The 15,448-nt window shown below is 44.2% G+C and overlaps 2 protein-coding genes across 2 annotated transcripts; one reads left to right on the top strand and one right to left on the bottom strand.

Annotated features, from left to right (window-relative positions):
- Window positions 1–238: 238 nt before the first annotated feature.
- On the bottom strand, window positions 239–1,394 carry LOC101669856 (gamma-gliadin-like). The gene has a single exon (NM_001425348.1). It carries the CDS (start codon window positions 1,338–1,340, stop codon window positions 432–434), a length of 909 nt encoding a protein of 302 aa, NP_001412277.1. The 5' UTR covers window positions 1,341–1,394; the 3' UTR covers window positions 239–431.
- Window positions 1,395–11,258: 9,864 nt separating this feature from the next.
- Window positions 11,259–14,536, top strand: LOC123083556 (F-box/LRR-repeat protein 14). The gene is made up of 2 exons (XM_044505575.1): window positions 11,259–11,351; window positions 12,649–14,536. The coding sequence occupies exon 2, from the start codon at window positions 12,667–12,669 to the stop codon at window positions 14,125–14,127; it is 1,461 nt and encodes a 486-aa protein (XP_044361510.1). The 5' UTR covers window positions 11,259–11,351; window positions 12,649–12,666; the 3' UTR covers window positions 14,128–14,536.
- Window positions 14,537–15,448: the final 912 nt, after the last annotated feature.

The raw sequence follows: 15,448 nt of genomic DNA, 5'->3' as shown, positions 1-15,448 counted from the left end.
TAATCAGGCGCTTGTTTTGCTACTAAAATGCCCTTTTACTTCTAGAGATTGAAATACGTTGAATTATTATAGTGTGCAATGTTCAAGAAATCCGTAACTGATAGCTGCTCGGTCGGCTTGGGAGCAGTCTATCAATAGCCTATTACTTGGATTAATAGGTCGACCATTAATTGATAGATTATATAGTAACCTGCCAGCACAAGCAGCTAGCTATTGACGTGTAAGGCTAGGATTGCGGTTAGGGATGAACATCGAAATAAAAAGTGAATGTAACAGTGACAAGCAATGCTAGCAAACAAGAACTTTGTTTGTCTTTTATTCCCAAGCTTGAACTAGCACTGGTCGGGGTCACACATGATGGTGCACACCACTTTATTTGTCATCGCTACAACGATTGGTGCATCAGCTAAGCAACGATGATCTTGCATTTTTCATTGGCCACCAATGCCATCGTCTATGTTGGCATATGGTACGTTGATGGTGGAGCAGTCAGGTGGCACATACACGTTGCACATGGTTGGAAGAGTTTTCAATACCAATGACCTGATCCCCTCCAATTGAGCTGGTTGTTGAGGTTGGATGATACCCAGACCCTGGGCGAGCTGAAATAGTGGCCGCAGGATCGGCACGCCTTGTTGTTGTTCTTGTTGCATGATGATGGAATGCGCGACGCTGTGGATGGCTGCGCACTGGAGCTGTTGAGGAATTTGTGCTAGTTGTTGGCAACATTGTTGCTGCATCACCTGGCAATCACTTCGTGGCAAAATTATTGACACGAGAGATGACACCAATGACACATGGTTGCATTGCTGCAAGAGGAAATTCTTGCAGGGGTTCATCTGTTGTTGTAGAAATGACTGAATCGCCGGTTGTTGTTGTTGGGGGAATGATTGTTGTGGTTGTTGGGGCTGCGGAAATTGTTGTTGGGGCTGGGGAAAAGGTTGTTGTGGTTGTTGTGACTGGGGAAATGGTTGTTGGGGTTGCTGAGGCTGGGGGAATGGTTGTTGGCGTTGTTGGGGAAATGGTAGTTGGGGTTGTTGGGGGAATGTTTGTTGGGGCTGGGGAAATGGTTGTTGTGGTTGTTGGGTCTGGGGAAATTGTTGTTGTGGTTGATGGGGGTATGTTTGTTGGGGTTGGGGAAATGTTTGTTGTGGTTGATGGTGGAATGTTTGATGGGGTTGGGGAATAGTTCGTTGTGGTTGCTGGCAGAATGGTTGTTGGGGCTGGGGGAATGGTTGTTGTTGTGGCCATTGTACTTGGCCGCTGGGGTCGACTTGCATATTGGCGGTGGCGATGGTTGTTGCCATCGCAAGGATTGTTAGGATGAGTAAGGTCTTCATGGTGGATTTGCGTTAACTAATACTTACTTGGATTTGATGCTTGTGCTCTAGTTGTGTGAAGGATGGATGATGGTATGGAGTGTACATATTACAGGCTTTTTATAGCTACCATGGTTAGGTTTCTTTTCATTATTGCTTTCACTTTTTAAAGTGATTCGATGCTTATCAAACTGATTATTTGCTGTGTTGTGTTTGGTGGCACTACATACAAACGTACTTTTGGAGTGGTCAGCAAAGTTGCCTTTTTATTGTACATATGATCTAAGAGTGGCGAAAACTTTATAATTGGCACTGACTCATCTTACCGACTTTACAAGTCAAACAATTATCTAGATTGCATTCCTTTTGGATCTAAGTTTATCATGTTGTTAGGCATAAACCAAATCTTCATAGCTTGCAAGGGACTACATTTGTATTCTTGTGCATGTTGTTAAAGATAGATCAGGCTATTCTACTGTTCATTCTGGACTTTTATTCTTTTTTAAACTAGCTTGCAATATAGTATGATGGTAAGATGAACAAGCTAATACGACTCGTCAAATTCTTCTTTTATGTCAAGGGTAGTAATGTTGTACATGAATCAATACATGACTCATCATATTTCCTTTTTATGTCAATGGTTGTAATTCTGTGCAAGTTATTAATTAATATTGGACTAGTACTAGGTGAATGCCCTTGCATTGCTACGCGACATCTAAGATACATACAGTGATCAATAACCAAAAGGTTATTAATTCTACTTCACAAACTTTGACAATGCATGCACATTTTAATTTTTTATCAAAAAACAGAGGTTTACAAACTCCTATAACAGCGGATAAAATACAAGAAATCAGTCTAACTGAAAATACCACGTCTACCTTAAAACGTCTATAATATCAATTAAGAAGTCGGCTACAAAACTTACTAACAGGTGGAAAAGGGGCAGCTAGTATCTCTCCAACAAACAAAATCATACTATACAAAATAGAATGCCTGCAGTCAATAAAACAGTAGTAGGGCATCAGAACAAAAAAATTACATAGGGAAAATGAAACATGTCGTTAGGAAGATTACATTAATCCTATCAATGTTAACCACGATACTGAAGATGGGCTATAATGGCCACATGACCATCTGCATTGTACTGTACTGATAACTGAACTGCACAATGTCTTCATTGCTATCATTATAGATTAACATAATTAATTGTTTCAGCACAAAGGTTCCATAATGTCAGGGTAAGTTCAAGAATCCTCACACTCACTTAATAGACCATGTAATAGCCTGTTGAAAACTACGCAGGAAAAGCATGGTTCCGTCAGTCCAGTCTTACCACAAAAAATGAAAAGACCATATCATGTCTGGTGCAGCACCCTATTCATCGGTAGAGAATCCTTCGATTTATTTACTTCAAGCTTCTTCAGAAAGAAGTGATATGTATTAGCATACTTTATCAGAACAATTCAATCTGCAAATTAGCAAACATGGACATTCCAGTGCATAGTAGTACGAAAAAAAGTGAAAAGCAAGTGAACTGTGACACCATGTAACAGCTGAATCAACAAGGACAGGTTATAATGCGAACATATTGGAGATGAGGATTCCATTAACCTCTTGTTGGACTCTTCAAATCAGATCACTGGCGGCCATTCCAGTAGCGAGGCTTCCCCACGGCAAGGCATCTTTCTGGCTATTGTAGCTCTGGAGGATTAGGCCATCAGTATATAATCTACCAGGACCTAAGGCTTCTCCACCCGGCCACGGCCGCAGCCGCGTCCACATCATCGTAGATGCTCCGCCATATCCGCCTGAACGAGTGCAGGCTCTTCATCATCAATCTCATGTTTAGCCATGATGCCACGGTGGCCAGCAGGAGGCTTGAAGCCACAAACGACATGCTCGAGCACACATCGCGATGTTGGGGGCCACACCCGACAGCAACACCATGCAGCGCGGCATGGCGGCGTTCATGGAGGCGTTGGCACGATGCTATCTCCCGGCATGGGCTGTCCTGTGCAGGGCACTGCTCCTACCCCGTGCGGCGCCCACGCCACCATCGCACCCTGTACCATGCAATCAAATTGGCAGACAGAGTGCAAAATAATTTAACGAAATTGACAGAAGATGAACAATGTGCAAGTAGCAACCTCCAAATACGAGGACTATTCATTTTGAAGTTTTAGAAGAGTTGATCTCAGAAAACTTCAATTGAACGCAAGGCCGAGTAGCAATGTACCCGGATCAGCAGCCTGATTTTTAGATGGTGTAGCTGGCAAATCTTCAAATCTAGTCCCCAAGAAAGAAATCAAGAGCAGATCATGAAGTTAATATGCAGAGCTTCCAGAAATCACACATTCACCTACATCCAAAATGAAGCCTCCACCTGCAAATCACATGCCTAGTTCTGATAGTGTACCAAAGATAGTATGTAAGGCAGCGAAATGAATGATCAATATCATAAAACACAATCTAGTATTACCAGGGATTCAGTATCCTGCAGGTTGGACTGGATCTCAGAGAGCCTCTTCTTCATCTTGTCTACTTAGATCTCACCATGTAAGACAAAACCAACAACAGCGAATAGAAATAGGCACGTGAAGAGAGGGTGGCGGTCTAGTGGAGACCTCGCAGACGCAGAGTCACAGTACTGGCGCTCGTAGCCCTGGAACACCTCGCTGCTTATGATTGCTCCTCTTGATAGCCTTTCATGGCATGTATTAAAGATAAATGGTAGCTAAACCAGAGCTGGCCGCTGCCACCGCCGGGAGGAGGTTGATTAGTCAGCCGTTTGCGTAGGTGAAAGCTGCTATGTACGTACTTGATCCACCGCCCGCCGTCCAGGATCGACCCATGCACTTGAGACAACACTGGGCGCACATCGAAGCAGACTTCATGGCTATGTCTGGGATCCACCGCCCTCCGTCCTGATTGACCCATCCACATGAATCAACACCGGACGCACTGGCTCGTCGTCGATGCCGACGAGCTGCTTCATTGCGAGGTCGAGGGGGGCCGCGGAAGGGCCGCGCTGGTGCCTGTGCTATGCGCTACTCGCTAGCGCCGTCAACCGGGAAGGGGCGACTAGGGTTGAACAGGGAGGAGGAGACACTGCTTGCGTGGATTTTCCGTTGATTGCGTGCGTTGGTATGACGGTTGATTGTGTGCTGGCAAATCTTCGTTGATTGGGTGCATTCTTTCACCGGACCGCATGGGGGTGGGACCAAGTAATTAAGAATAACGAATCACGTTTTGGGTGGAACGTACGCAGAGAAAACCAATAGCGCGCGGGAGGGAGGCTCGACGAAGGGATCCACGATGTAAGATGGGAAACGGAACGCTCCGTTTCTTTTAGGTAGTAGAGATACAGACTAGCTGTATGTCTTAATTTATTCACTCTTTAGTACATTTGAAGGTTTGTTCTCGCTTTAATTGATTAATTTATTGAACTAAGTTTGCATGTATTATTTGTGACATTTGATGCATTTAGTCGAAGTTGTTCATGACAACCATTATTACTAAGATTTCTGAGAATGATTTTAAGCATTTTAAAAATAAATATGTGGCATATTTGTATCCTTAGGGCATTTCTAACCGATCCTTTTAAAATAACGTAGGATTCGACAGAGTAAACCTTTGGTGGAGTATTTTTACTCCATTAACTTTTGGTAGGACCTAGCCGAACTCTGAAATTTAATAGGGTAACAACCAAATTTGCATAAGTTAAAAGTAGATTCAATTGAAACAACTAAAATTTGACACGATTGTCTTGACATCCCACGGGACAACCGAAATTCAATTTAAACAACCTAAACCTAAAACTAAACGTATACTTAAAACTAAACTTGAAATTAAGCTAAACTACTCTTCATCATCATCACATGGTAGAGGTCGAGCCAATCTTGCCTTGACATTCTAGCGCCCATTGGGTCCGGGCCAGTGCCATCATCGTCAGAGTTGGGTAAGATGCCCCGCCATTCGTCGGCATTGAACTCCTTCTCGTCCGTTCCGCCTTCCCGCCTTCCACCTCATCGTCGAAGATGACGATGACCTACCCGTTGATTGCCCGCTCCACCTCCACGAGCTTGGGGTACAGGCGATGGAGGTCTACCATGTACTCCTCGTTGGTAGCCTCCACCGTGATGTGTAACCTCGCCTCCCGGTCCTCCCAAGCCGTCGCCGCATCCATCACCCGTGGAGGCAGCGAATCGAGGTGGGCGGGTGCCGTCCCCCACAGAAAGTTGAGTTGCTTGTCCGCCACCCCCGGTGGAAGCGGAGCAAGGTGGGGGCGCCGTCCCCAACTGGAAATTGAGCCGCGCGTCCGCACCGTGGAACCGGGCCTGCCACTAGTCATATTCCAGGGCGGCGAGCTTCGTCATGTGTAACGACTCGATACACTTCTTCTTTTGGGTCTCTTGGTCGGTGATCTCTGCCACCCACGTCCCCCACGCTCACCGGCGGACGCCGAGGTATTTCCTCTCCGGCTGTTGCGGCGGATTGAGGTCTGGCAATTCGGAGATGCAGGCGGGGGCCGCATCGGTAGGGCGGCGGCAGCTCGAAGACCCAAGGCAGGCATGGCGGCGTGGATCTGTGCTACGGATCGGCAGCGGGGAGGTCCATGCAATCCGGTCATTGGGAGGAGGGGGAGTCGGCGGCAAGGATTGGGGGGGGGGAGGAGAGGCAGAGGAGGCGGCTAAAGGGGTGAGGAACTTTAACTCCACTAGCACCGATTGGGGATCGCCCGATTAGAGGAGTTTAACTTGGTTTTTAGTACTCCAACTGGTTATAGTGGATTCACTAGAAATGCCCTTAGGTCGTTAAAAGCATCTATTTATTACACTATCTACTAACATACCTTTAATCTACGCAGATTTGTCAAGAAGTCCTTTGTTGGCGTGTTTATCCACCTGAACGGAAGCCCGTCAAGTTCTAGTGTGGCAAAAGGAAGCAAGAAGAGGTGGTAAAATTGCTCAACAAGTCAATGTTCTTGTTTGTTTATTAATACCCTAGAACTAACGGTTGACTCATCATCTCTTGTGAGCATATATAGTTTTCCAAAATAAAAAAATGCACTCAAGTTTTAATATGTTTCAAATGGTTCACATTTTTATCCACCGGGAGAGGAGGGGGGGTGGGGGGGGGGGGGTGGGGGTGAAATATGAACCTGCATGGTGCATGCTGCCGAGTCTTGCTGTGTCTTCAGCCATTTCTCTTGCCTGTCCTCCTTGGGCAGGTCTTGCCACGGGAGCACGTGGTAGCAGCACTTATCTTGCTAGATTCTGCGCCAACACTCAGTCCACTATTGCTGATGGCGTCGACATCACCCCTTGCCACCCCGATCTGCGCCCACTCTTACCGGATCTCACTTCTTAGCTCAACAGTTGCATACTTCGGCTACATTTCTCTTATTATGTACTCCCTTCATTCCCTTATACAAGGCTACAAACTCAGATTACAGGTACCAAGGTAAAATTTAATGACTGCTTTGCAAGACAACTTTATTTACGTTAATTGGGATCATTAATACATCTACATGCATGCAAAGAAGGAATGGAAAGGAGGTAGCGCACTGTCATTATGACTACATGCATACAAGTATTAAATAAGTTGCTAGTACGAGGAAACATCATAAAATTTTGCCTCGATTACTGTTAGTGGCCTTGTATAGATGCAAAATGTATTTTACATAGTGGTCTTGTATAAGAGAATAGAGGGAGTACTATAAATTTCCAAAAAAAATTCAAAAAATTTAAGAAAATGTTTACAAAATCAGTAATGTTTTTTAATCCACAAACACTTTATTATTTATTAACAATTTTGAAAATTCTCGTTTTTAAATTTCAGAAATTTTTTGAAGTCCCAAATTTTTTAAAGTAGAAAAAAAGTAAAATAAAAAGAACAATCAAAACAATATATAAAACACTGGCCATCCGGATATGGGCCGGCCCAAAGAGTTATGCTGCATCTTCTCCCAAAGCGCAGAGCGCGGTATAGGAAGTTGCTACTGCATGGGCCGGCCCTGGCGGGGGATTTCCCTGTGTAAAATGTTTTTTTATCAGTTATAGGAGCCATTGGTGGGTCATTTATGAAATTTTGAAAACATATGTTCAGGAAATCAAATTTTTATGATTTTCAAAAAGTTTGTGTATTAAAAAATGTAAATTAAGAAAAAAAAATTGCCAAGTCAAAGAATGTTCACGAATGGAAAAATATCCTAAAATTTCAAAAACTGTCTGTGACTTGCAAACTAGCTTATTCATTCACAAAATGTTCGCTGATTCAAAAACTGATCATGCATTTCAAAACATGTTCGTTAAATCAAAATAATGTTCTTGAATTTTAAAAATTGTTCCACCTATTTCAAAAAAGGTCTTCATCGATTCTAGAAATGTTCACTAATTCAAGAAAATTGTTTCAAAAATATTCACAATTTTTTTAAAAAAGTTTGAAAATAGTATAAAGTGTTCATGAATTCAAAATATGTTCTTGATTTTAGAAAATGTTCAAAAATTTATAAAAGTGTTCATGAATTTGAAAAATGTTCATAATTTGAAATATGTTCACAAAAAAGTAGACTAAATAAACGCATGAAGAGGACTATATGAAGCCTACTCGTCAACCACGTAGTATAAGATGGCACGCATGAAGAGGACTAGGTTAGCATCCTGCCCCATTTGGAAAACGGCGATGAACTTGTCACCTTCCTCACTAATGCATATGTAAGATAATTACTAAACTCAAGTTGTGGTAAACTATTTTAAACTCAAGTTGCATACTCAAGTTGTGATAATTAAAATCAAGAGTTAATTACACTCTTGATACATAAAGTTGCACGACAGGTACAAATTCATACACAAACTTGAAGAATGATTCAAAATGATCACTAGACTATCATTTTGGGTACAAATTGATACAAGATAATCCGAATCTGTTCAGGGGATGACACGTGGTTATCTTTTCTTACAAAGAGCTCCCTGTAAGTTATGTAATTTATAGTGTGTGGTCCTCAGCCTTTAAGATCCCCAAATTCATCGCCATGGTCACGTTCGCTGCTGCTGTCCCCTATTCAACCTGCACATGTTTTGGTACTCGATCACTAGTCTTTTGATTTCCGTCCTCCTACTCAACCTGTACATGTTCCGAATCAAGTTCATCCATCTCGGTCTCCCTAAAAAAAGAGGTTCATCCATGGCTTAGTATGTACACATGAGAAAATAAATGATTGATTCATATAGTGTTGCCAATGTGCATGCAGCTGCCTGATAACCCCAAAATCCCTCCCAACACGTGTGCGCGCAACTACAAGGTGCGAGACTCGCATGGTGGTTTGGGTGTGGAAATGTGGTTCTCGCCGAGGCACCAGCCGACTACCAAGAAACTGCCGTGGTCCGAGCCATATGTACGCCCGGGGTTCATGGATATCGGGACATGTCCATAGTGCATGAGCTCCCCTACGACCACTTCATCTTGATCGAGAACCTCATGGTCATGGACCTAGCCCACGTCCCCATCTCACACCCCTCGCACCGGCAAGCATGAGGACACGCAGCCGCTCGCATTCAACGCCACTGAGAGCATCACCCGTGGCTTCACCGACCACTAATGGCCCATGCGCACGCCACACCTTCGTAGCTTGCTCTGCTTCAAGGCGCCCTATGTCACTGTTGTTCGGGAACACGCTCGAGTATGTGGACAAAGACGAGAGGAGTGTTGTTGCTCGACGTGGTTCTGGTGTGTGGTCGCCACCATTGCATGGGCCATCGTCATTTGATGCCGACGAGACGGACCTATAACTCCGCGATGTTGCTTGACCAAAAAAAAAGGCAAGACGCGCGAGCATGGTAGCGAGGCAGTGCCTACCGACGGTGTTGTAGGTCACCGGCTATGAGCTGAGACATGGCAACATGTGGAGGAGGAACCATTGTCCATGTCGGCATCGACGACTACTAGCTCGGCCTTGGTGTTGGAGTAGGGGACCTCGATGTTGCCCGCTACCGCTGCCCGCCCACCGGCACACTCCAACCATGTCGTGCTGCAACTACCGCCAAGTTGCTCACTACACGGGAGCCACCTGCATGACTTGCTCCGTGCACGTTCCATCGAACACGTCACGTGCATTCCAGGAAAGAGTACAATTCGTGTTTGCAATAGATAAAGTGTCTCGGAGTTTTTTAGTAAAAGAAACAGTGCCACGTGTGAGCCTGTTAATGATTTTGTATCAATTTAAACCCGCAACTGAAGTTATATGACCAATTTGTGTCATTTTTCAAGTTTTTGTATGAATCTGTACCCAACGTGCAATTTTATCTATTGTAGGTGCAATCAACCCTACAATCAAGTTATACATACTAATTAATCATTACACTACATATAACACGAATTAAATTTTTTTTGCATGTCTAGCACTAATTAATCAATCTAACTAATCTAATAAACTAGGTACAGTGGCCAAATAAACTAAATTTAACTAGGTACTCAAATGAGCTAAGGTAGACACATTCGTAGGATTGAGGACGGTCGGATAGAATTCACCACACCTATGGGGCAGATCGAGAGGAGGAGGGCGGCTGGATTGAACTAACCACTAATTAGACGTGTGCACGCCGGCCTGCGGCATAAATGCCACCAATAATCGTCGGTTGTGGATTTCAAGATGAGAATGTCGGGCATGGCAGAGAGAGAGCGCAAAGAGATGGGGAGAGGAAGAAGAGAGAGTGAGTGGGAAGTTAATAAAACCCGGGCGGAACAGTTTGTATGCATACAAGCTAGCAGTGTGTGCGCCCGCGGAACACTGCTAACTTACACGACGGTTTTACTATACTAAACACAAGCCACATGTGCAAGAACTTGGAGTACAAGACAAGCCAAAACAAATCTTAGTCTATCTCGTCCTAATAATTCATATACTCAACATCCCCCCGCAGTCACAACGGTAGCGACGCAGATGGTGAGACTGGAGAAGGATCCGAAGGCAAGCTGACGGACACCCCCCACAGTCGTAACGGTAGACATATCGCGGAAGTCGTGGCTGAAGTGGAAACCCGACAAGGTTGCTCAAGCAAGGCGGTAGCCCTTTGTGCCGTTTGTCGAGGTAGCCGAGAGCGTGTGTGGTGTAGCCGTGGTCGAGGTAGTCGTGCGAAGAATGCCGTTGTCGATGTCGAGTCGGAGGGCTCGGTGTTGAGGAAGTCGCCGTGGAGCCGTGGGCGCAAGGAGGAGCCGAGTTAGTCATGGACGCAGTAGTGTCGAAGTAGTAGTGCGCCGGGAAGAAGACGTTGTTGATGACGCATCGCGCTGGGTTTGCCAAGCCCGAGAATACGTCGTAGACGAAGGCACGCGTCGGTGTTGCCGGCACCGGGCATGCATAGACGGACGAAGACGAAGCGCCTTACCAGGCTTGCCAGGCTCGGGGACACGTCGTGGACGAAGGCACGCATCGGTATTGCCAGCGCTGGGCATGCGTAGACTGGGAACTGCACGAGCTGTACGCCATGTCGGAGAAGTCGGAGAGGCCGGCAGAGAAGGACTCAACGATGGTTGCGGTGCCAATCGGCGTAGGGACGATGCCGCCCGCGGTTTGTCGGAGTAGATGAAGTGGGTCGGGGCAGCGGTGGCGGCGGTTCTCGAAGTAGGCAAAAACAAAATTATATGGCAATTTGTTTCGTGGACATGGTATATTTTACAATGCCTTAAAATTTTACTCATTTACTGAAATGATTTTTTTGCGGGTGCATTTACTGAAATGATTATATGAACATTCTATATTTTTTCTTACTTTTATATTTTCTCTTTGTTTATACGAAGAAGAAGAAAAAGTGTAGAAGGCCGAAAATAGCGCTCGTCGGCCCGCAGCCATTCCGGGTACGGACAGCCCATGTGAGCCCACATCTTCCTCCGCTCCTCCGCTGGAAATTACAGAGACGAGCGAGACTAGTACTAGGGTTTGCACTCTGCTCTCTTCCTCCGCCGGCGCCATCTCCGAGCGAGGTCGACCGGCGGCGGCTACTGTCTCCCGGCCGGTCGTGCTCAAGGAAGGTACCGCCGTTGTTTTTCGCTTCTCCTCTCCTCTCCTCTCCTCTCCTGAGAGACCCCTCCCTCTTCCTTCCTTGCGTTGGTTCCCCATTTAGATTCGACATGTAGACGCTTTTTTCTTTGTGATTCGCTTTCTTGTTCTTGATTGGGGAAACCAATCCAGTAGTATATATCATCCATAAATAAACTTTGTTAATGTTGGAAAGCCTTTCTCCTAGGTAGTAGTAGAAAGTAAGCTTTTTTGCCTAGGGTTGCAGCAAATACTTGTGTATTATTTCTAGTTGAACAGATATTAGATTGGCCCTGTGAACTCAGTAATCCAAACAATACAAACAGAAAAAAAAGATTGGCCCTGTGAACTCATCCTGCTGTGGCAAAATTATTGATTGATTTCCCTACTTTCTTTCTTGCCCAACCAAGACCTGCAAGTACTAACTAATTTGCATATATGCTCTGCTTTTCATGTTCAGATTCAGCAATTACAAGTAATTCTCCTTGCGGAATTGCTTCCGTCAATTCTAGCTCATTATTCAGGCTCTGCTACTTAATCAAGGTGGCAGCTAGTTTAATTTAATGATGTGGCAGATATTAGATTCGTGTTATCTATGAATAACTGCACCCTGTGAACTCAACTCATCGGCTGTGGCTGGCAAAATGATTTCCCGACTTCCTTTCTTGCCCAAGCAAGCGCCACAAGTACTAACTAATTTGCATGTATGCTCTGATTTTTCATCTTATTAATTAGGTGCCTCCAAATTAGTTCTCAAATTAAAAAAAAAATTGGCTCAGATTCAGCCCGAGGACGTGACTGGATCGCATACACATGGCTCTGCCAGAATTGCTTTCTGTGTACGATTCAGAATTGAAGTAAGCCCGACCGTGGGTCTTCTTGCGGAACTGCTTGCGTCAGTTCTATCTCGTTTCTTTATACTTATTCTCTTAGATAGCTCATTATTCAGGCTCTGCTTGCTACTTAACCATGGTGTTAGCTAGTTTGATTTAATGATGTGGCCTGCCTGCAGCGTCATTTTTTTCTTTCTAACAATCTAGGCACAGATGAGGTGCCAGCTAGCTACTTTGATAAATCTCCATGCTTATGAACAAAACACAAGTTTTGGACGGATAAAAAATTGCACAAAGTTCATCAGTATATTATTCTTCGTAATGAGTATCTGTCAGACAGTGTATCTCCATCTATCTTCACATGCGTGTATTATTCTGATATATCATCAGTTTTAGTTCAGCTCTTAATTTGGTTGTTTTCTGAACCTTGATATATATTACCTGATGATTGGTACAGCTGAATTTGTTCTGTTCGATGGAAGACCTACCGGAGGCTCTGCTGACAGAGATTCTCAACAGGATCACCAGTACAACTGATCTGAACTCTCTTTCCCTTGTGTCAAAGCAGCTCTACAAGATAGAGGGGAATCAAAGGGATGCTATCCGTGTTGGTTCCGGTCTTTGCACTGCTACAGAAGCACTGACATCATTGTGCGCCCGCTTCCCAAATCTGCGGAAAGTGGAAATCGATTACTCTGGTTGGATACCTGGACATGGAAAGCAGCTGGACAACAAAGGCCTTTCTGTGTTTTCATCTCACTGTTCCTCGCTGATTGACCTCACCTTAAGCTTCTGCTCATGCATCGATGACTCTGGGCTTGCTTGTTTAGCTTATTGCAAGACATTGGTGTCTCTCAGGCTCAACTCCGCACCAAAAATAACGTCAGTTGGGCTTTTCTCGGTTGCAGTTGGCTGCACAAGTCTATCTGCTCTCCACCTTATTGGTTGCGAGAAAATTGACAGTGTAGAGTGGCTGGAATACCTTGGTAGGGATGGATCGTTGGAAGAGCTTGTAGTGAAGAATTGCAAAGGAATCAATCATCATGACTTTATAAAGTTTGGTTCTGGATGGATGAAGCTCCAGAAGTTTGGGTTCCAGAGGAAAAGAGGAAAATATGATCTTCTTGATCCAGGTGATGTGGTCTATGACTCCTCGTACGATGCTCACAGCATGGATGTATATGATTTCTGCTGTGAGAGTTTGAAGGATTTAAGGTTGGCACGTATTGAAACTTGGCCAGAAGTAGGACTTCGTGTTGTCCTAGGGAAGTGTAAAGCATTGGAGAAGCTTTGCCTTGAGTATGTTCGTGACCTAAATGACAATGACATTATTACATTATCTCAGAGCTGCAGCAACCTTAAAAGCATCACACTTTGGCTCAACCTGCAGCGCTACTCGAGTGATGTCAACTATTGTGAGACCAGGACGTCATTTACTGATAACAGCCTTTATGCTCTAGCCCTCAACTGTCGTATGCTTCAGATGATAGACCTCAGCTTTATAGGATGTAATGCTGACTGGCCATCAGAAATAGGATTCACACAAGAGGGTTTTCTGGTGCTCATTCAGTCCTGCCCAATTCGTGTTCTTGTGCTCAACAACGCCAACTTCTTTGATGACGAGGGGATGAAGGCCCTCTCATCCTCACCTCATCTGGAGGCACTCGAGCTTATATTGTGTCATGCGGTGACTGATGCCGGGATGCGCTTCATTGCGCACACCCCATGCTTGAGTAATCTCACACTTCGGATGTGTCATAGCGTTACTGATGTTGGAGTGGCTGAACTGGAACATGCACAGAAGTTAGAGTCTTTGGTCATCGAGTCTTGTGGTAAGGTCTCTCTGCAAGCTGCGCAGTGTGTTGCCAAGTCAGTTCAGTACTCCAGCAAGTGTTCAAATGCCCTTATGAAGAAAATTGGTCTTGGCGGCTATTGATGAATTGGTCTCCAAAATTTTCAGTATGAATTCGCTGCTGAAGCCATTAAGTTGTTCAGTGTGCATCATTGCACAAGGCTGTGCATCATCCTACCTAGATTCACTTGTCTGGACTTCTATTGCCTTCTGCCTTTACTATATGATTTTTCTGTATGACAGTTTAATTATGATCTTTGAATGGCATCTGGTGGATGAAACTTTAGTACTCTAGTATGCACCACTTGTGTATTACTATCAACCGGAATTCTGGTTGCTTAACTCTGTAGCCGTATCGAAACCAGCATAAGTAGGCCCCAAGATTCCCTGTTTTTACTGTGGAGGCACTATATGGCTGTTTGGTGTTACTTATTTGTATTATGTAAGAAAATGCCATGAACTCTTTTTTATTGCTGAAGTGATTTTGAAGAGATATATATCTGCCTGCTACGTTCTCGTGGCAATTTTGGTATGGATCATTGTAGTAATAATATTATGTCCAAGTTTCCACGGACATGTACAACGCGGCATGCTTGTTTTGTTGATATCGACTCAATTTGTTTGCTTCTCAAAAGAATAGTACTAGTACTAGTAGCATAACAAAATGACTTGAAGTTGAGGAACAGCTGAAACTACTGAAGGCCTATAACATACTCCCTCCGTTCTAAAATAGATGACCCAACTTTGTACTAGCTTTGTACTAAAGCTAGTACAAAGTTGAGGGAGTAGCTGTGTGCTAATTACAGGTAGGTAGGCACATCATGTCTTTGCTCTGGACGTCCAGCACTCAACAACATTGTGTTCTTACCTTTTTGAGGGGGTTTACCTATCAATAGTATATATGGTGAGTGTATGAAAATAGCTGAAATTAAGACACCATTTGAGGGATGAGATATTGAGATTCATGCGTTTGCTTGGTTCATCAGTCTAGTAAATCTTTTATTTTAGTAACGAGACAGCTCGTTGCATCAGTTCAGCTTGGAGGAACAACATTTGCCTTGTATTTGTAGCTCATCAAGATGCCAACTTTGCTGGCTATGTACTTTGTGTTGTACTACTTGATAAGTACTTGAGCTAAATTGAAATACGCCCCTTTCCCTTGTTAGAAAAGGGAGGATTTTTTTTCCCATCATGGCTAGCTTTATATTGAATTAAAGAGCAATTACATTGTTCACTAGTTGGCGAAGTAAAAAACCTGGAGGTTCATTAGTCTAACTATTGTCACACTTATTAAAAAAACTGAGTTTCGCTAGCTCATGAGCTACAGAGTTTGCATCACTGACCGGGAAAAATTTCGCGGGAGAAAATTAATCTGTCATTTTTTCCCAGGAGCCAGAAAATACAG

The sequence above is a fragment of the Triticum aestivum genome, chromosome 1B (genome assembly GCF_018294505.1).
Source record: "Triticum aestivum cultivar Chinese Spring chromosome 1B, IWGSC CS RefSeq v2.1, whole genome shotgun sequence".
Taxonomy (NCBI): Eukaryota; Viridiplantae; Streptophyta; class Magnoliopsida; order Poales; family Poaceae; genus Triticum; species Triticum aestivum.
This window is presented reverse-complemented; position numbering and strand designations above follow the sequence as displayed.